At 47.4% G+C, this 21,633-nt stretch overlaps 1 protein-coding gene across 1 annotated transcript; it reads left to right on the forward strand.

Annotated features, from left to right (window-relative positions):
• On the forward strand, positions 1 to 6,109 carry H3-3A (H3.3 histone A). Its single transcript, XM_074144223.1, has 4 exons — positions 1 to 233; positions 1,364 to 1,518; positions 3,122 to 3,275; positions 5,458 to 6,109. The coding sequence occupies exons 2-4, from the start codon at positions 1,391 to 1,393 to the stop codon at positions 5,584 to 5,586; spliced, it is 411 nt and encodes a 136-aa protein (XP_074000324.1). The 5' UTR covers positions 1 to 233; positions 1,364 to 1,390; the 3' UTR covers positions 5,587 to 6,109.
• Positions 6,110 to 21,633: the final 15,524 nt, after the last annotated feature.

The raw sequence follows: 21,633 nt of genomic DNA on the forward strand, positions 1-21,633 counted from the left end.
GAGGCGGCGGTGTTCCCCCGTCCCCTTTCCCCGAGCCGCCTTGCCGGAGCGACTCCCTCCGCCGGTACCCCCCGGCCCCGCTTCCCGTCGTCGTTGCCCCCCTCTGCTCCCCTCGCCCCCGTTCCAAAACCCCCCCAGATTCCTCCCCAGCCCCCGAGCTGCCTCCTCAGCCCGACATCCCCCGGATCGGGGCTGGGAAGCGGCCGCAAAGAGGAGCCGCTCGCCAGCTCAGGGTAACTCTCCTGCCTTCCTTCCCCTGCTCCCCACAGTTGTTGCTCAGCTTCACCATCTTGTCTCTTTTCTCTGGTCACCGACCATATTTTTTTTCCTATTGCATAAAAAACAATAAAAAGGGAAAGAAATTCGCCGAAGAAACGACCCAAACCCAACGCAATTTTTTGGTTTTCGAGTGCAAACTTTTCCGCTGCCTCCCCCTTCATCTGCACCCACATGGTTTTGGAGTTCCTGGCGATTTTTTGGGGCGTTATTTTTCGCAATTTATTTTTTCCTCCTTTGCAAAAGGACTAGGGCTGCATTTCGTGATTGTTTCCATTTTGTTCTGGGTCTGGGAGATGAGTTTGCCTGTGAGAGGCGCTTGGGAGCGAGGCGGCTTGGGGGAAGCGCTTAGACAGACGGCACCCAAAAAACCACCCTCCTCCCCCCCAAAAAAAAAAGTTTGTTGCTTTCTCGCACTTTATCCGAACCCTTTTTTTTTTTTTTTTTTTTTTGCACCATAAACGCCGGTTTGCCGGCGGTTACCGGCGGGTCGGGCAGCGCGGGCGGGCGGCGGGGAGGACCGGGCTGCCCGGCGAAGGGCCGGCGGGGGCTGCGGTTCCCCTCGCACCGGCTCCGCCGTTTCGCAGGAGGTTTTTTCGGCGGGTGGGAAGCGGCGGGTCGGTAGCCTCAATTCCTCCCCCCCCCCCCCCCCCGCTTACTGTTGGCCGGGCGGCGCTTGCAAACACTCGGCAGGTGACGGGCGACCGGCTCGGTGGGAAGCGGCAGCCGCCGCTCCGCGCTTACCGGCGGGCGGCTTGCAGGGATCTAGCCGAGATATTGAATTCGTGTATTCCCAAAGCCGGGTATTTTAATATTCCGCGATCGGCATATGTTTGATTATTTTTTTAATTTTTATTTATTTATTTTCCTCCTCGGGCGGTGGGAGGCGTTGGGCGGCTGCGCGCCGCGGGGCTAACGGCTGTCCCCGCCGGTTGGGCGGGCAGGGGCGCGGGGCGGGCGGGCAGCCGGGAGGCCACTCGCCCGTTGTTTGGGGGGCAATGTGCCGGGCGGGGGCGGGGGGCGTTGCGGCTGAGACCGGGCGTGGGGGCGACCGGTCCCTCTCCCTCCCCTCTCTTCCCTCCGGCAGGTGTAAGTCAGCGACGCCGGCAGAGGCATGGCCCGTACCAAGCAGACGGCCCGCAAGTCCACCGGTGGCAAGGCGCCCCGCAAGCAGCTCGCCACCAAAGCCGCCCGCAAGAGCGCGCCCTCTACTGGCGGGGTGAAGAAGCCGCACCGTTACAGGTACGCAGCGCCGCGCACCGGCGGCCACCGGCCGGTACCGGGAGCACCCCCCTCACCCCCCCCCCCCCCCCCCCCCCCCGTAGCCTCCCCCCGCCGGGTCGATGGAGGGGGGAACGGGGGGGGGGGGGAATTCTCCCTGCCGGCACCGCTCCACCGCAGCGGGGCACGGGTCCCTGGTTGTCACAAAAAAACCCAAACCAAAACAAAACCACCATAAATTCTCAGCGCGGTCACCGATGCGGTGTTTATCGTTAGCCCCTTCCTCGGGTTTTTCGGTTCTGGTGCCTAAAAATTCAACGCGGCTGTGCGATTTTTTTAAATTTTTTTTTTTTTTTTTTTTTTTTTTTAACTTCTGCTTATTTAAATGCAGCAGCAGGGTCGCGCCGCCGCGAAGTTTATTGTTGGCGGCGTTATCTTAATTTACTTACGGGGTTCGATCCGTCCTCGGCGCCGTTCGGGCTCCCGGTGGCCGTGCAGAGGCGGGCATCTGCCGCGAGAGGGCGCGACGTGCCCGCCGATGTGCTCGGTTGTCCCCAAAACCGGCGCCGGTGCCACGGGAGGGTGTAGGCTGGGGTGGGCGGCAGGTCTTCGTGGCACCCCTCTAATAACGGGGGTTTTCCAGTCCTTGCTCGGTACAGAAGTCGTGCTTCAGCTCGGAAGAAGATCTTGGGATGGGTATATGTATTCCATGGGGGGGGGGAAGAGGGGAGGAAGTGGATTGGGGACAAGAAGCCAGTTGGAAATAGCAAACTCGATCTAAAAGTCCATCACTGTAGGTGTAAGGTGGAATTAATAGTCCAGGAGAAAGGTAATGAAGCTGGAGTAGGAAAATGCCAAGTTTCTGCAGGAAAAAAAGGTGGTATCAGTTTCACGGGTGGACTTTGTCTGCAAAATTACTTTGTTAATCTGAATTTGTAGTTCTGACACCAAAACTAACACAAGGAAATACGCTAGGTTGTTTGCACTGATAATATAATAGAAAATATGAATTCTGTTAGTTCTGTGGATTTTCAGTGTCATATGTCAGTAAGGAAGAAAAGCCGGATTCTCCTTAAAATTGAGTTTGCTCTTCAGGCTAATTGCTAGGAGGGTTCCTATCGTACAGCTGAAACAGTTCATGGCAGCGTTGGCATCAGTCAGCTAACGTGGGCTGCCCACCCCTTCTCCTGGCAAAGTCAGGGCCACCAGGGCCTCGTGTCTCTTCTGAGGGATCCCCGTTGAGGCCAGTGGGAGTTCGCAGGGATCCGTGGTGAGAAATCAGCAACCCTTAGCTTGTGAAACGGGGTTTGTACTGTAAATTTTGGGACTCCTACTGAAAACAGCACGTGTATGGTGCTTAGTTTAGTTTAGATGATCATAGAATTGTTTGGGTTGGAAGGGACCTTAAAATCATCTTATTCCACCCCCCTGCTGTGGGCAGGGACACCTCCCACTAGACCAGGTTGCTCAAAGCCCCATCCAGCCTGGCCTTGAACACCTCCAGGGATGGGGCATCCCAGGGGTGACAAACCCATATATTTAAGGCGATGTAGGATGTCTTGGATACTAATTCTTTTTTTTTTTTTTTTCCCTTTTTCTTTTTTTAATTATTTAATTTCAAAAGGCCGGGTACCGTGGCTCTCCGTGAAATCAGGCGCTATCAAAAGTCAACCGAACTTTTGATCCGTAAACTTCCCTTCCAGCGCCTGGTGCGTGAAATTGCTCAGGATTTCAAAACAGATCTGCGCTTCCAGAGCGCTGCCATCGGTGCTTTGCAGGTGAGCCTTACCCGGGGGTGGGGGGGTCCCTGGGGTCAGTGCCCCCCTCAAAACCTGGGGGGCTGAAGGTAAGGGAGGGCTCCGTCCTCCCTCCTCCCCCCGCCATTGGCCAGCCTGTTTCTAGGGTAAGCCCCAGCTCCTCCTGATTGGTGGGCTGCCGTGGTGGGCGTGGCCTCTCCCAGGAGGGAGCTGAGAGTGGGGGATGCACCCCTCAACCCTCCATTGCTCAGAGGGGACCACAGGCTAAAATAACTCAGGGTCAGGTCTGCAGCTCCTCACAAAGGCTATGAATGTGGGTTTGGGGGGTGTGTGTGCCTTTTTTTGCTTGGTTTGGGGTTTTTTTTGTAGTTTTTTTTAATAGCCCTCACCCCTCAAGTAGTTGCACTGGATGGAACAATGCATCTTATTAAGATACTTGATGTAAATCTGTTTCCTCGAGCTTTGTTAGAGGCTTTGCCTTTGGAAGCCGTGCAGTCCGAGAGGAAAGCGCTGCTGTGTAAAGCTTGGTCTGGCGTGTGCAAATGGCGGTCTTGGTGTCCTCAAATGCTCTTTGAAAAAAAAAAAAAAAAAAAACAAAACCCAACAAAACAGCTCGATAAGCCACATCTAAGCACAGTTAAAGAAATAAGTGCTTTTGTATGATGCAGTTGATGCTAAATGCATTTAAAAAAAAAAAAAAAATTAGTTAAATACCTTATTTAGAGTATATTGAGGGTGAAACCTTGATTGCTCTTTCTGGCCCAAATTCTTGCATCTAAGTTAGGTCCCCTCCAAGACTGTGTTCTCATCACAGGAACGCTTCCCTCTTGTGATAGAAATAACACTCCTGATTAAAGATAGAACTTTACTGTTCTTTTAGCTGTCAAAAGATTGTTTCAGAATCTGGCTGCAATTGTAGAATATCTGATATTCAGGTGAAATTGTCTTTTTTTCTGGTTAATGGCTTCCTCTTGATAAGGGCCAAAGCATATGCCATGAGGTGCTACAAACTTCAGCACGTGCTTAGCTTCAAAAGGTGGCTGCCTGTGTTTGCAAAGTGTCTGCTTTTGGTTGTTTTTCTGTCTTCACTTCTGTGAGCGAATGTGGTAGTTCTTAAATCCTGAGGTTTACCTATATGTCTTTTTGTCAGGAACTGCTTCTTAAAATTTAGTCAGCAGTTAATACATTTTTCAGAAGGTTGTTTTTGCGTTAAGGAGCTGTTGGTTTAGGACTTGTTCCTAGTGCTATTAGTACACTAGTACTATTCCTAGTGCTTCCTGCTTGTGTATTTGCAAAAAAACCCAACTTTTAACCTTTTTATTACCATGTTGTTCGTGCCATCACAGCTTATTTGAAGTGTCCTAACTTCTCGCATAGTGATTTAACAGAACTCTGTTAGAGGAACTTAGGGTAGCTACATCCTACTGGATACGAAATGACTTAATTACTACAGCAGATGAGGTCTGTAGTATTAGTATTTTTCATTCTTTGTGTTAAATGCTCTGTGTTTTTAAACAGGGACTTTGAACTCCGTAGGTTGATTTTGTGACTCCTGGTAATGAAGTGGTTCACATGAACATGGTTTGCTCTTGCATGTGTTTTAGAAAGATGGACGTCAGCCTCCTGTCTGTAGGCGAGCCCCATCACGCTTGCCTTCTCACCCTGGCCGTGCTGTGGCCTGGTCTGATGTTGGCTGCTGAGATGCTTCCTAGGAGATTGCTAGGTGTTAAAATTCTTTATCAACCCAAAAACCTGTAAATGGTTACTGTTCCTGTGCTTTGCTTTTTTTAGCTCTTGCCAATTTCACTAGATGCTTAGTAGCTCTTACTATGGAAGAGGCAGCAACAAGTCACTCGAATAGTGTAATCCAGCCTTTAAAAAGAAGTTTCTAAACAAACTCGTCTTTTGATAAGATACCCTGTTATTTTGTGAGAGTCCCATCGGAATATTTGTTTGGCTGTGTTTTGGAGGATATCTTTGTCAAATGGGAGTAGTACACAACTTTGACATAGACTATTATTTGGTGGTTTATAAGAAAATGGAGGCTTTTATTTTTTTGAGAATCTGAAACTTTTGTTGTTTGTGTGTAATAAAGGTAGAAGCCTAAATTTAATGCCACGTTATGTTGTACTTTGAATTATTATTATTTTTTCCTCGTGCTCAGAGACTGAAAGTGTTTTTTAACTCTTTTCTTCTACGCTAGGAGGCAAGTGAAGCCTACTTGGTTGGCCTGTTTGAAGATACCAACCTGTGTGCTATCCATGCCAAACGTGTCACAATCATGCCAAAAGATATCCAGCTAGCACGCCGCATACGTGGGGAGCGCGCCTAAACTTCACCACGATGGGTTTGTCATTCTCGAAGCAAAATCTTCTTCCTGTTATTGGTAGTAATGAACGTTAGATATTTTTTCCATGGGGTTAAAAGGTACCTAAGTATATGGTTGCAAATGGAAAAATAGGGGACAGAATTGGGTATTGGCAAGTTTTTTCCCATTTTCATTTGTGTGTGGATTTTTAATATAAATGAGGGGGCATAAAACATCAATGCGGTCAAAAAAATGTTTCGGTGAACAAGTTTCAACAATTCAACTTTATAAAAAAAAAAATTATAAATAAACCTGTCAAATTTTTCTGGACAATGCCAGCATTTGGATTTTTTTAAACAAGTAAATTTCTTATCAATGGCAACTAAATGGTGTTTGTAGCATTTTTATCATACAGTAGATTCCATCCATTCACTATACTTTTCTAACTGAGTTGTCCTACATGCAAGTACATGTTTTTAATGTTGTCTGTCTTCTGTGCTGTTCCTGTAAGTTTGCTATTAAAATACATTAAATGATGCCTGCTTTTAGTCTTGATTTTTATTTTTTTTTTAAATAGTACATATTTGATTTAAAATAATCAGCCATCCCTTCCCTTTTTCTTTTCAATATGTGGCCTAAATGCTTGGAGCAGATCTAGGAAACACTGAGGATACTCCATTGGCTGAAGTAGTGTATGCATGAAGGGTTTTTTTTAGGGTGTAAAACTTGTGTCCACTGCAGGTGAAAGCAATTTTGGTGAGTATTTTACTGGGTAGAGTCTGGAGCTGGACTGAGCTCTCTAACTAATCTACAGTGCTAAGAAAAAACAGGTTTGTTGCCATTTAGACGCCTTTCTTACTCAAATTAATGCTGAATTTGGAAGCATTTCTGATTTTCATGGTTCATTAGTATGCTATAAGTGATGGGGTGTGGTGGTTTGGGCTTTTTTTTGGTGTGTTTTGGGGGTTGGGGTTTTTTTAACCTCCCTTTTTTAAAAAAAAAAAAACAACAACCCTTTTGCTGTATGTAATCTGGTTTCTCGGTTTGTAGGTGTTCGCTTTTTGGTTGACTACCTTTCTGTTTGTCACACCCTCTGGCATGTTTGAGAGCTTAGTCCACATGTGATTAGTTTCAGTTTGTACACTCTAATCACAAGACTTTTGTACCATTCTTGTTAGTTACAATACTTCATAGAAGCAGTGCTTAGGAGCACACATTTAAAACTTAATAATTTTTTTTAATATCCCCTCCTAATTGCTGCTAAAAGTTCCTGTGAAGAAATTTACTGCTGAAATCATGTTCTACAAAAAATTGGGTTTAATTTTTTTACCTGGAACTTGGTTAAGGATCCTGATGGACCAGTCTGGAAATGAGTTACGTGGTGTACTTTTTGATAGCTCTTGTGGATAATGAAATTAGTTACAGAGAAGAAAAATATGTAGGCAGTGAGCGTATTTCACCTCTGTGCTAAGACCCCCACAGAGCTTATTTGCTGCTAACTTCTTTCAAGAGGTTCTGAGTGAGCTCTGAGCACAAGAGTGAATTTGTCTGAAGATTTGCAAAGAGGATTAATAGAGATGTATTATCTGCTTTGGTGTCTTTTTTTTTTTTGGTGGTTGGACTCGATCTCAAAGGTCCCTTCCAACCAGGAAGATTCTGTGATCTTTAACAGAGAGCCAAAAATTATAGAATAAATCACATTATTCATAACTTGCTCAGCTCAAGTAATGAATGCTGTCTGCCAGGGTTGTGTGGAGTAAAGTCTATTTAAATGGAGTAGCTTGTCACAGAGAAAACTAATGCTAGATAAAATATGATCACATCCTTTTGATGCCAAGCAGTTCGTAGCTATCAAAAATTAAGGAAGAGTTGTCTTGGAGCATCCACAACAACAGACATATAAAAGGTGAGCAACTGAGACTTAACTGATTTAAGATGACACTTCTGTCTACTTGGTAACAACCCTGATAAACTTACTATGGATGCATTTCAATGTAATTAACTACTTGTTTTGTCCCATACTTCAGAAGTCTGTTTCATGCATCAGTCAACAATGCTGCAGCCACCTACACAAAAAGGTAATTAGATTGTGGGGTTTGTTTTGTTTAATAACCTGGAATTGAAGTATGGGTAAGGAACTTAACTTTTTCTTTATTAGGTATATTAGAATATTTTTCCCATATAGCAATTCTGCTATTTCCTGGGCAATTCAGTTGCAGCTGAGATTTTAAACACTAGAAACAAGTTGTGGTTGTGTGGACATCCTGCTGGGGAGGAGTTTAACTCTGTGGGGTGGAGAGATGGATGTGACGCAGCTCCTTACTTGTTAGTGACAAGGTTGTGACAATACTCAAAGGTTGAACATCTGTTTAAGGCACATCCTTGCATGTATGTCCACACTTCAATTTCTGAACTGTTTTGGGAAGTCCTTCATAAAGTGTATGTGATAAGCTGTTTTTTAAGTCTTTATTTTTGATTTGCACATTATCAGCATTTACTTACTATTTTCTCAAGAGTAAATATAAAACCTTATTATTTTTTTTTCCTGAATTTGGATGCTTTGTATTAGCAACAAAAAAGCAAGCTTGCCTCCCAGAGCCACAAATTAACGTACTGGGAAATAACTTCAGACAAAGGATCAGTCTCTCTCATGTGGCTGTATCAAATTCAACCGGTAGTTCATGAGAGCTTGACTAGCGTGGAGCTTAAACTCAGCATTTCAGGATTTGTTTAGAAAAGTAACTTGCTGAATATAAAGTAATATTAGCGCACCTATGGTTAAGTAATGCATTGCTGAGCTGGGTTCATCCAGCCCTTTATCCCATGGGGACTAGATTCATTAGCGCCTGCTCTATGACAGGTTGTAGCACCTACTTGAAATTAGTGATGTCATTTTGCTCAGGAAGGAGAGTAAGTGCAACTGTTTCTGTTCAACTGCTCACTCACAGTCTCTTACACAGGTGAATTTTTGGGGATGCATTTTGTAATTTGGGATTATTGTCCCAGGATGTGCGTTCTTTGCCCTCTCGCTTTCATGGGGTTTTGTGACTGCTCAGTGATTCATTTGAATCCGCTCTTTGATGTGACTGAAACCAGTGTCTCTTTCTCATCTACGTCCTGTGCCAAAGTTTTTGGTCAATTAGCCAAATAATTTGACTCTGCATATCTGCTTGATCTGAAGCACTAGAGCAGGCAGGAGAGTAGGATTATCCATTTCCCTAGCGGGATACAGTTTGGATTCAAGATACTGTGAAACTGAACCTAAACTTTTAGGCCTGTGCTACTGTTCTAATACCAGCTTCTCCTGCCTCTCTTGGCACAGTTTATCTTCCAGAGCTTAATTTTAAATCCAATATTTAGTGAAGTAAAGGTAGTGTTCAGATCAAAGATGTTGATTGCATTGTTTAATGCAATTTTGATTCTTTAACAAACAGACATGCAGCTTTTCTTTGTCTTCATAATGTGTAAGGAGTTAAAAACACTTTTCATATAACTTGGCCTCAAGGGCTTGAATTCAGAGGAGGAATTCTAGTGCCAGGAAAGTGTTTTGTGGTTTTTTTGTTTTTTTTTTTTTTTTCCCCTGGTCCAGATCACCCTGTTGCTATTGGGGAGCTGTTTGGTCCCCTTTTACTTGTGTGTTATTTCCATCACCGCGTGTAACAAGTCATCCTTAGTGCTGAGATTTTTTTTTTGCACTAAGTTGTGCAGTTGTTTTTGCAACTAAGATGTTGCAGACTTGTTTATGGCAGGTTTGCCTACAGACAGACAAGTATTTTGCTGAACAAAAAGCCACTGTTTACGTATTTTTATCTATTTTTTTTTTTTTAATCTGAGGAGGCTTTGTTATCTTCTGACCTGGATAATGCGAAGGGACTGTCTGGTTTTCTGTTTGATGGGGCTAATGTCACATAGTTGATCAAGGCAAGAAATTGCTCTCAAAAAACCCTCACAAACTATAAGAATTTACTACTTTTTACATATGTTTTGGAAGGGTGCCTCAGCACAGCATGAGCCCTCTTTTGAGGGTTATATTTCAAAGCGGTGATTGTCTGGTTGGGGGAGCAGACACCCCTCATCATGGTGTCATGTTGTTGGACAGCTATTACTCAAGGTGCATCCCTCCCCTGCCACCCAGATGAGAATGAAGAAGTCGGGCCAGGAGAGTTCTGGTGTGTGGCCAAGTATCTACTCCGGATGACACGAGTTCAGGTGACATTTCAGGGGCTGCGAATGGAGAAGTAGGATTGAGGAGGGACACGCAGGTAAAGGATATGTCTTTTTCTTCTCTTGCCCTTGTAGCTGACTTTCTCCCTTCTCACTGGACAGAATTATGACCTATTTAAAAGGGACTTTCTGCATAGAAAGTTGGTTTCTGGGTGTTCTCACAGAGGCAGCTGTTATATCTGTGTGGTTTTTCTCTGATTCATACCACCCCTTCCCATCTTCCGTGGCCCATACATGGGGATTTTAATAAAGTTTAAAATAATAAGAGTAAAACAAAAATCACAAAACAAACCCCAAAACCAACAAATATGATGCTTATAGGAGACAGGTGCCACTTTTATCCAAGAATTTTCTGCGTATGTCTGGCAGTGATGGAATACTTCTGAATAAACGGGGAAAGGCGGCCTGAATTGTAGCTGTAAGTGTTGAGGGGCGTTTTGGTTGCCTCCTGTCTGTCATCCCTGGGAGTATTACCTGTTACAGGATCACAACTATAAATAAATGTATGAGAAATGATTTATTTAAAATGAAGAGTGTGAGGAAATGCCTGCAAAATGCTGAGGCTTACGGATGCTCTCAGTTTCAGCGTGCCTGGACAGAAGCTTTCTGGTTTTTTTTCCTTGATGGTGATGCTATCCCTTCGAAGCAGCAGCAGCACTGAAGATCCAGACACTTGGATAAAATCCCACAAATGATGAGGTTGGGGGTCAAAGGCAGGTATGGAGGTGTGTGCTGTCCAAGTTGGCATCATAGTCACTCTTGAGTAGGGAAATGAGCCTTGATTTCTGTCCGTCTCTCTTGATAATGCATTTGTAGGTTGACACGTACCACTGATTCTCTGCAGTGTTGTCCTCTGCCAACAGCATCCCCCTCATCTCCTCGTGCAGGCATCCAATGGCACGCAGCAGGATCTCTAACAGCAGGGGTACTTTATGTTACTAGAAGCTCCTGTGAAGTCAGAAAGATATAAGAAAAAAAAAAAAAAGGCAAAAAAAAAAAAGCCTGAAAATGAGACCACACCTCCCTCACTCCCCCCAAAATGTGTTTCTACAGCTCTGGAAACCACCCATCTCTGCTGCCAGTGTTGGGGCTGTAGGTTCATGTCCCCCTCCCTTGGTAAGACCTTGTCCTCACCACATGGTTTGCGCTTATGTAGATGCTGCTTCATGGAAGCGTCCCAAGTAAAATCCAACTGGAACATACACATCCTGCAGTGACCGCAGGATAATTCTGTATGCCTCCGTTATAAATGTTAACCCTTGGCTTTGCCCCCACCACCCTTTGCTCAGGAACAATTAGGCCGGTTGATCCCCTCTCCTGCCAAGTTAGATTTGCAAGAGATTTTCAAGTTCAAGTGCTTTTGAGTTGTCTGTTGGAGTTGGTGAGGGGGCGTAATTATCTCTTCTGCCTTCCCCTTGTGGACTGCTGTGAGGAGAGGACAGGCTGAGACAAGGCAGCAGTCATCAGGTGAGGGATGCTCCCTTTCCCCAGTACTGGAGGAGGAGGAAGGCCCAAGTAATTGTATTTACAGCCTCCTGTATAAATGTATCATTGCCCGGCAGCCGAGACCCTGCCAAGTGGCCTGTGGGTGGGACAGCTGCCAGGTGAACACATGGGCACGGACGCTGGCCATGAGGAACTGTGGATGGGCAGGATGGGCGTCCCAGCTGGGTGCCATCCCCAGGACTGGTTGCAGCTGAGGAGCTGTGTGTTGTCCCTCCATCTCCAGGCTGGAGTGACTTCAAACCGTCTCCATGCCTGCTATTTTGGCGCATGGGAGGGTTGCCAGACTGAGGCGCGTGTAGCCCTGAGACCTCAGTCTTTGGCTTCACCGTGGAGCGGGCAGGGAGTTGGCAAGCAGCCACGCAAGCTTCTCCATGCCTTTGCCTGGAGGGGCTGTCTCCATGGGCTTTTTTTCTTTGTGCCTCCTTCCATCTGCACCCTGCTGGGGCTGAGGGCATGGGCTGGAGAAGGTGGGCAGAGGAGGGGGCACTTCTACAGCAGGTCCAGGGTGTGTGGGCAAGTATACAGAGCTCAGGGGTTGCCAGGCTGATGCCAGCACTACTCTCCTGGGAGTACAGGGTGAAAATCTCAGGTGTTTCCTCAGACACATAGCACCAACCCAGGGAAAGCATTACATGATGTGTGGACCTGCAATTGTTGTCGTTGGCTCCCTCCAGCCCCCTCTCTTCAGGCACCTCTGTGCCAAAAATGAGCAAAAGGATTTTCCTTTGCCTGAGCTGTTGAGGAAGAGACACTTATTTTCTTTCAGTGAATTGGGGTTTAGGGTTTTTTTTGGTGGTGCCAGCCCCGTCCTTGTGACAAACGTGCATCCTTACACCCTTCCATTCCCTGGTACACAAAATGCTTTAAATTGATGGTTACTTGCCCTTGCTTTGAAGTTCCAGAGCTGGCTCTTTGATATAACTGCCAGCTCTGCTGTGCAGCCCAGACACAGTAAAGTTAAGAGATGTTTCTGTCTGGTGTCAGCTTGAAGCCTTGCAGACACTGAATCCCTCTAGAGGAGGGCACATCTGTTTAGGAATCTGATCTCATTTCTGCCTTATAGATTCTCCAACTAAATGGATCATTTGCCTTTCATGAAAGTAATTGCTTCGAATGCTGTGGGAAAAAAAGAAGCCAAAGCCACAGACGGTATCTAACCTCACTAGTGTTTATTCAATAAATTAATAAAATAAACACTAACAGAATAGCATTCGGGTTCACAGCAGTGCAGTAATGTATTGTTAAGAATGGTAGCTATTGCTAGCAGAGCACACGACGCAGCAGCCACTCTCTGTAACGTAAAAAAATCTGTCTACAGGCACAGAGAGCAGTTATAGTGCACCCACGAGCATCGTGGAGCTGGGCTGTAACAGCTTTGTGGAAACACATCTGTCCCCTGCCACGCTGGTGAGGGACTGCTCTGGTTCTGCTGCTGCTGGCACTGAATCACAGAATGGTTCAGATTGGAAGAGACCTTAAAGATCATTGAGTTCCAACCCCCTGCCATGGGCAGGGACACCTCCCACTAGCCCAGGTTGCTTGAAGCCCCATCCAGCCTGGCCTTGAACACCTCCAGGGATGGGGCAGCCACAGCTTCTCTGGGCAACCTGTTCCAGTGCCTCACCACCCTCACAGGAAAGATTTTTCTTCCTAAGATCTAATCTAAATCTTCCCTCTTTCAGTTTAAAACCATTACCCCTTGTCCCATTGCTGCACTGCCTGATAATTCATCCCTCTGGTACATGAGATCCTGTAAAATACAATGCTAATACCAGGGGGCTGTTGACCTTGGTACCTTGTTCCTAAAGCTGCTCTGATCTGGCTGTTGTGCAGGTGGGGAACGTGCTCCCGGCATGGAAAGCAGCAAGCTTCTGGTCCTGAATAGGGGGAAACCCAGGGGGAAACCCATGTCACTCAAAGCCTGTGCCGATATGTCTTGTGTGCTCTTTCTACAAATAAAGGCATCATTACAAAAGGCATCACATTCTATCTATAAAGCTTCTTCCCTTCCCTGCTACATCACCCTGCCCCTCTTTCCTGCTCCCTACCCACTGTAAAACAGAAATTCTGCTGCACGCCCTGCCTGAAAGGAGCAGCAGGTACATGTTTCCCTGTCTACAACCTCCCTTGCCTCCCTCTCCTGCCAGGTCTTGGGCCTGCAACAACTGCAGATGGCCAAGACAAGCCCACCTGTGGCTTGCACAGTATCAAAACACCACCTGGGTCCTGGGAAATACCATAGGAGGGATGGTGTAGGCTGTGTTTGTGATTCCCAAGCTCCAAAATCCTGTTTTATATTAGTGTTTCTCCACTCTTTTTTCCTAATATCTGCCTCCCCATCACATCCGTGCTGCTCTTCTTCCCAGGAACAGCTCTTCCAGGAGGGAGAAATATTGGACACTGTCTGGAGTTTGCTTTTAAGCAAAGCAAAAGGGGAGCAGAGAAGGTCCACAGTAAGCAGTTTGGCACCGCGTAGAACTGCCTTTATTTAGCACCACCGCGCTGCTGTCATCCTCAGGATGTAGCCTGGCACTACCAGCTTCTTCAGTTGGTTTAATTATGGTATGTTGGGCCCGAGAGGCTGCTGCTTTTGCACCAGTCATGTGAAGATTCACACAGTACTGTTGCTATATCCCGTGGGTGCTGGGAGCTGCTGGACTGAGGTGCCACATCTCAGCTCCCAGGTAAAGCTTAGTAAGATGCTGAGCTATAGCTGTGAGGTGGAGGCAGCCAAAATATTCTTGAGATCCCACCTGGAGTACTGCGTCTGGCTCTGGAGTCCTCAGCACAGGAAAGACATGGACATGTTGGAGTGGGTCCAGAGGAGGCCACAAAGATGCTGCACAGATTGGAGCACCTCTGCTGTGAGGACAGGCTGAGAGAGTTGGAGGTGTTTAGCCTGGAAAAGAGAAGGCTCTGAGGAAACCTTAGAGCCCCTTCCACTCCCTAAAGGGGCTACAGGAGAGATGGGGAGGGACTCTTGATCAGGGAATGGAGTGAAAAGATGAGGGTAATGGTTTTAAACTGAAAGAGGGAAGATTTAGATTAGATACCAGGAAGAAATTCTTTCCTGTGAGGGTGGTGAGACACTGGAACAGGTTGCCCAGAGAAGCTGTGGCTGCCCCATCCCTGGAGGTGTTCAAGGCCAGGCTGGATGGGGCTTCAAGCAACCTGGGCTCGTGGGAGGTGTCCCTGGCCATGGCAGGGGGGTTGGAACTCGATGATCTTTAAGGTCCCTTTGAACCCAAACCGTTCTATTATTCTGTAAGTCTCTACCCATCAGTACTTACGCAATGCTACAGTTGTGACTAGTGCTTCACAGGTTGTTGGAACCATTTCTGTATCAAATAAAGCCAGAATAAAACACAGCAAACCACAGGGTGGAGCAGAAGTGTGGTGGAGCTGCAAACAAGCAGAGGATGTGCACCAGGGAAGAACTGCCCTGAGATGGGGTCAGCAGCGGGGAGACAGACACTGTGAATCCAGCTTTCCCTTGCTGGTCTTGCCCCAAGAAAGACTTTCTCAATGCCTTTGGGCAAGTTACATCACTCTGGACTTCCCTTTTCTCTCCTTAAAATGAGGTTGCTGCTTTTGTGCTTTTGCAGTGGCGCTGGGAGTGACTGCAAAGTGCTCCAAAGAGCCACCAACTGCTTTGGGAAACTTATCCTGGGGGTGAAGGCTTTAGCCCCCAAAACACATCCTCTTCCTATTGCAGGTCCCATGGAAGCTGTAATAGATGCCCTGCTGTTTGCAGAGCAGGAGTTCAGGTGGGACCATCAGGGAGGTCTCTCCCAGGTGGCTCAGAGAGGAGTGCTCTCTTGCTGATGGAAATCTGCTTTCAGCAATGTCGCTGCGCTCCCTGCTGCTCTAAATGCTAGCCTGGATGTTAATAATGAGATTGTTACATTCCTGACCAGATTCAAACAGCAGGGAATACACCCACCTTATTTAAATGCAGCTAAATAACCATATTTTATTTAATGAAGTGTCATAATGCTCTTTTGGCGTGAGATGTGTCCTCGGTGTCACCTGTGTTGATGCCTGTGTCTCTGCTGAGTAAAGGGCTGCGCAGTGTGGACATCGGGGGCCGAAATGTTTTTCTTTTTTTTTAATGAGGAACCAACATCTTTGGCTGAGGATTTTGTCTCCGCTTTGTGACTGCAATCAGCCAGCGACAGTTGAAGATTATGACATCAAAATATATTTTTTAACTACAGTTAATTGATTCTCATGGGAAATTAGCATGCAATGGGCCATTCACTCGCTATTTATCACTGCACTTTGCTAAACGAATCCAGCTCTGCGGTCTGCTACCGGGATCGGAGAAGCTCCTCCTGCCTCGGTGGTGCCAGGCTTTGATTTTTTGAAGTCAGATGCTGACCCTAGCCAGGGCAGGCTGCAGCCACCCGGCTCTGCAGATGCCACGGGAGGACAAACACTGCTGGATGGTGCCAGTTATTCCCTGGACGCTGTTTGGGCACGTTACATCACTCCGGACTGCCTTTTTCCTCTCCTAAAAATGAGATTGCTGCTTTTATGCCCTTGCAGTGATACATGTGTTGTTCCACAGACCCCTGAATCCACGTATTTCTTACTGTGGCTTTCCTTTTCCTGCCTCAATGTGGCTCCATCCGGGAAGCCAGAGCCACGTGCGTGTCTCTGGGCTACACATCAAAACCAGGCTTTCTGCGACCATGGCTCGGCAATAAACAAGGAGGAGAGCGTGTCCCCACTTGGCTGGTACGTTAAGCAGATGTTGGATATCCAGACCTCATTTCAGGCAGGCAGAAAAGAAAAGGAAAGAGAGGGGAGCGGTTTTCCTCTCCTCCCTGACAGCCAGTGATGCCCTTGCAAACCTTCTGCATTTGCGACGCCAGCCGGCAAATTCGGCCTTAGCAGCTGTTCTTGAGCTGCCGGCTGGATTGCAGGGATGCTGCCTCCCAGGGTATTTGTGGAGCTGGCTCCAGCTGCCGAGATGGAAAGGGCTAAAAGGATGCTTCAGAGCCACTGAAGAAATGCTGAAAGAATATGCTGGAAGCTTGGGGGGGTTATCAGGCTGTGCCACATCCGAGCTGACCGCTTTAACTCTGCTTTGTATTTATTTCTTACAGAAGCAGCTCAATTTTTCGTAACTTCCCCATGTGAAAGCCTTATTATTATCTGTTGTTATTATTCTCCAAGGTTACACAGCATCTCTGTGGCAGAAATGCAGCTCTAAGGATGAGCTGAGCCATCTTGGTCCCATTTTCACATCTCTCCAGACACCTTTGCACTCATGCACAGGCATCAGCAGGGAAATCTCCCATGTAACAGGGATTTCTAGGTAAAAAGCAAGGAGTAGTTAATGTGTAAATGTACTTTAGTTAATTATGGAGACTGTAAGTACCACTCTACCTGGGCTGGACACAGTTAAGATGAGCTAAGAGGTCAGCCTTGCCAGGTTAATCCTCCCCCTTCCTGCCTTCATCTATGCAAACAGTGGTTAAAATAACCCAAATAACCCCTCGTGTTCCTATTTAAGCAGCCTTAACTGGACAAATGACTTCTATGTAGGTACAAGAAAGAGAGCAGTCAAAGTTATAGCTGATGGCTATTTGGAGAGCGGCGCATCCATGCAGCAGGCTGGTAAATTCGGAGTAGTTAATGGAAGAAAACAGAAGGGCAGTGGTGCCCTTTTCAAGCTGTTCCAGAACAAATCCATCCCTGAGCAGAACTGCTTTAATCCATGTGCTTCATAAGGAAAAATTTCCTGTCGTCAGCAGCAGGACGGTCACCGCAAGGATGCTCGTAGTGAAAAACCATCTCAAGGCTGTGCCAGGCAAAGAGTCTGCGTTTCACAAGGTGCTGTGGGAGTGACAGTCACTGGGCTGGTTTGCTCCGTTACGCTTCTGTTCTGGGAGCAGCAATACTGAGGAATTTAGTGAGGAGTTGAGGTCGGTGATTTGGTGTGGATGGGGGCAGTTGGGGTGATTTTTGGCTCTTTTAGCAATAAGACAAAAAGAATTGGGGGTAAAGGACTCATGTGGGAGGAAAGCTGCCGGGAGGCAGAGTCAGGATGCCTGCTTGCAGGAAAAAAAGGTGATTTAAGAGAACACAGGGTTCCATTTCCAAAAGTGCAGAATAACTCGAGGCCAGAGGGAAGTTTTTTGCAGGATCTTGCCCCTTTGGCAGTGCTCCTGAGGGCAGCTCCATACCACAGCCATGTGACTGGGCACCGTGGGATGGCAAGGTCATTGCAGCTTCACTGGAGCACCCAGGGCTGATTGCTCACCCAGAGAAACGGGCAAAAAGGGATGAAAAGCAGGAGGTGAAGGGATGGGGGGTGTGTGTGTGTGTGATTTTTGGGTCTGAGGAGGAGAAACCAAGGTATTTGCTTAGCAGATGTGCTGAGGCTGCCCAGCACCATGAAAGCTGGGTCCCTTCTTCTGAGCCAGTCGCACCAAATGAAAACGAGAGGCCAGAAGCTGAGGTTTATGGCTGATACGAATCTGAAACAAATCAAAGGAAAGAATATTTAACTTGCCTGAGTGTGGGAGGGAGCATGTCGAGTCTTTCGTGGGGGAGCACGGCCAAGGTGGGGGGGGACGGCAGGTCCTGATGAGCAGGGACTGATAGCTTGGTGAGACAGAGCTGGGAAAGGAAAGCTAGATGTCACCCCAGGGGTCTGTGGTTCCCTTCAGGGACCTCCACTTGCACTGTGCTGCTTATCTCCTGCCTTCCCAGCCCCTTCCCCATCCCACCTCCCTCCTGTGGCAGAAGTTGGCTGTATAAAAGGACCGGATTTTTGGAGATGAGATGAAAACGGTCTTCTGTTTTCTTCCATCTGTGTTTGCTCGCTCGGTCGTCTGCCCGACTTCCTAAGTCAGAATTCAGCACCCAGCAGCTCCCCCCCCCCCCCCCCCCCCCCCCCCCCCCCCCAATTTCCCTGTGTTGTGATTTGTGTTTTCCCCGGGCATTTTCCTACCCCTTGGCCTGTGAAATTTCCTACCTCGGGCACCACTTGAATTTACATGTGTGATGCAAAGGCTGACAAGGGTTGATGAGAAGCATGGCAGCCACGCAAGGGGGGATATTGTTTGTATTAAGCTTCCAGAAGTGACGGTGGAGCATGGAGCTTGACAGCAGGGATGGCTCTGCAGCCTGATCCTACTGCTCTGGGCCGGATTTGGGGTGGAAATGGGATGGGGAAAACCATCTCTTCTCGGGCAAGTTGCTAGAGGAGCAGCAGAAACTCCTGTGCAAGCTGAGCCAGACAGAAAGAAGCATTGCCGTGTCCATTTTAGGATTTTGTGCTGCTGCTTCTCACCATCCCATCCAAATACATCCCTTTAATGGATGTTGCTCAAGAGGAAGCACATACATTCTCCTGTGAGAGGGTGCCTGTGCCCATAAGCCTATTTTCCCAACACTATAAACTGGTCCTATAAAAGATGTTACCTCTCCCTGTCTCTCCTTAATAACTCAGTGCTGTGGCTATAACAACACTTCACCAATGTCATATTTTTCACCGTGACTCCAGTCCCCCCTCTTTTTTCCTCCTGGGTATTGAACGGCTTTCAGCAAGACCAGGCAGTTCAGCATCCCAGCATCCAGGACCCCAGCATCTCAGCACCCCACCACCACAGCACACACCATCCCAGCATCCCACCATCCCATCACCCAGCATCAAGTGACCAAGTGCTCAAGAGAAGTGCTCATCTGCACCCAGTTCCCCTCACTCCAGCACTGCTGGGACCAGTAGGAAACATTAGGTCCTCTCTGCATGACAGGCATCCATGTTGTGGCACCTGCCGAGTCTTCACGTAGCCACTACTTGGCCCACCTCCTCTTCCTCACATGCACAGGGAATGTAGAAGAGCAAATAATGTCTTAAAATTCACATTTCTGGGTTTCTTTTCCTCAAGGACCTCATAATACTTTCACTGAACATTGAAGATGTGGCTTGTGCTCCACCAAAAATAAATGTATTCCTTGGGTGCACAGCGTGTAAGCAGAGAGCAACACGGTTGCCGAAGATCTGTGCATCCAACATCAGGGTATTACCTATTGCAATAACAAAGGTTTAAAATAAACTGTTAGAGGTTATTCTTACAGGTGAGACTTTGGGGTATCCTTCAGTCACTGGGGGGGGGGACACTTTTAGTCGTGATTCACTTCTTGTCTCACTCATATGTGTGACCGGGTGCTTAGGGGCAATGGAGGGGGAGATACATGTTAGAGAGGAGTCAGACATCTGGGGTCAATTGCATCTTTAAGCTTAGACATGAGACTTAAATACGCTGATCCTCTTTGCTGCTCATTGCATGGAGGGGAACATTTAAAAGGCAACAGATAGTGTCAGCTCAGAGTTGGCACGTCCTGGCCAATGGGGCGAGCAAAGCCGAGCAGCTGAAATCCGTCTCTCACTTCAGCCTAGATTTATTTTTTTACAGAAGACCCCATCCCCTTGCTATACCTTCATTCCCTCTTGGCTGAGCTGTGACCCTCCCACTGCAGAAAGTCACCACCCAGAGCACACAGCCCCCCCCGCCGCCTTTATGCTCTTACAGTAAAGCATGGCCAAGTATTTGCATGACGACAGCTTTAATAAGCTAAGTTTTCCAACGATGCATATGGTCTTGTCATCTTCCTGACAAATTAATGCTTCTTTTTAACTAGCTAAAATGTTAACCATTATTGCCCTACGGCTTATTAATTTTTTGGTGTACGGTAGCGACAGTGGGAAAACGCCAGGAAGTTGTAGGTATTAACGCTTCTTCGCCTGTCAGGGTATTTAAGTCTTGGGTGCAGGACGTGGGTAATTTAAATAATTCCTACAGATTCATCAGCTTCCCCTGACACATGTATAGGGGCAGGAGAAATCACTTGTATGCATACGCTTAACAAACGAGCTGCCTAATGAAGCGCTTTCGTCTATGGGCATTAACCGTCTCCCGTCAAACAGATCCGTGGAAATAAAAAGGCGTCACCCCGTGTCAGAGTTTCGTACCGTGACCTGCCGCCTTTGGCCATGGCAGCACGAGAGATGCTCCCAATGTCACATCCACGTTCCGTGCGTTCAGCCCACAGCGAGACATAAAGTCGCCAGGTGAAGCAAACCTGGCTGGTGGGAAGCTGGGGAATAACAGGAATAAATTTTAAAAAAAGCCCTTTATAGCTTGATAGGAACAGGCTTATTTAACAAATCCCAACGAATTCTTTAATTTAGCAGCGTTGAGCAGGTGTTGCAGCGGGTGGCCACCAACTCCTCCTGGCTTGCCACAAGCAATTAAAAAGGGCTCCAGCCTTTCTGCCCCTTGGGTTGGGACTTAGTTATTTGTCTGTGGATGGTTCTTCTCAACCCATAAGTTGAGAAAGCTGGAAGTTTGTGTCCCTCCTGGAGCAAAAAGGGGGGCATGTTGGAATGAGGGTCCCCATGGGCTCAGATGGCATAGCTGGTGGCTGACTTCTCACCGGTCTGTTGGGAAGGGGTTTTGTTGCTGGGGGTGGGCTGTAAATACACATCCTGGAGAGCCTGGTCCACCTCTTGCCTAGGGTGTAGCACATACGTGTTTGTCATCCCCATGTCCAGGGCTCTTGACACGTCAGGTGGGATTTTTACTGTGGATGTGGGCTGTGAGTTCCCACCTATTTCCCTCTGCTTTAATTTATTTCCCTGGAGGCTGTTTGGGGCCCCGGCCCCGCTCAGCCTGGGCTGGGCATCTGTCCCGTAAATGTTTCCTGGCTCCCCCACGTGCGGGAAGCGGTTTTGGGGGATGTTGCGGAAATTCTTTGTCTCTGCTTCCTATCTCTTTTCCTGCTCGCCTCCCCCCGCAACGCGCCTGCGCTGCTGGCTCGAACGGCCCCTCTGCTCCTCGTTTTGGTCCATATCTGGTCGTTTATACTTTATAAAAGTGGAAAGGGCTAGTTTTTTAATAGCTGGTGTTAGCCCTGGGTGATACCCCATGCGCTCGGGTACGCCCAGGCACCAGCGTGGCTGTCCCTGGCAAAGCACGGTGGCTTTTGGCCAGGCTGGAGACCAGAGTGGCCCTTGCTCTGCAAAGTGTCCTCCCCTTTGGGTGGTGGGTTTGGGTGCAGGCTGAGGGCCTGACTTCTTCTTCTACACGGCTATAAATGGCTTTATTCCCACAAATCACAGGAGGTGGCAGGCTGCCAGCACTGCCAGAATCCTGTCCCTTTCTGACACCATTGTGGCTTTTCCTCTGGTTTCCTTTGTTTGGAATGAAATGGTCAATTATTAAAAAAAAAAAAAAAAAGAAAAAAAAAGAGAAATAAAATAACTTTCTGGACTTAGTTGGTGCTCTAGAAACAACCCCCAAGTGCCCAGCTCCATATGGCGAA

The sequence above is a fragment of the Numenius arquata genome, chromosome 2, assembly GCF_964106895.1.
Source record: "Numenius arquata chromosome 2, bNumArq3.hap1.1, whole genome shotgun sequence".
Lineage (NCBI taxonomy): Eukaryota > Metazoa > Chordata > Aves > Charadriiformes > Scolopacidae > Numenius > Numenius arquata.

What these genes read in the sequence shown, in the direction of transcription:
- H3-3A (XM_074144223.1), top strand. Translation starts at nt 1,391, where the DNA reads ATGGCCCGTACCAAGCAGACGGCCCGCAAGTCCACCGGTGGCAAGGCG. An exon ending in AAGAAGCCGCACCGTTACAG is followed by an intron (nt 1,519 to 3,121) that starts GTACGCAGCGCC and finishes TAATTTCAAAAG; the next exon opens with GCCGGGTACCGTGGCTCTCC. An exon ending in CTGCCATCGGTGCTTTGCAG is followed by an intron (nt 3,276 to 5,457) that starts GTGAGCCTTACC and finishes CTTCTACGCTAG; the next exon opens with GAGGCAAGTGAAGCCTACTT.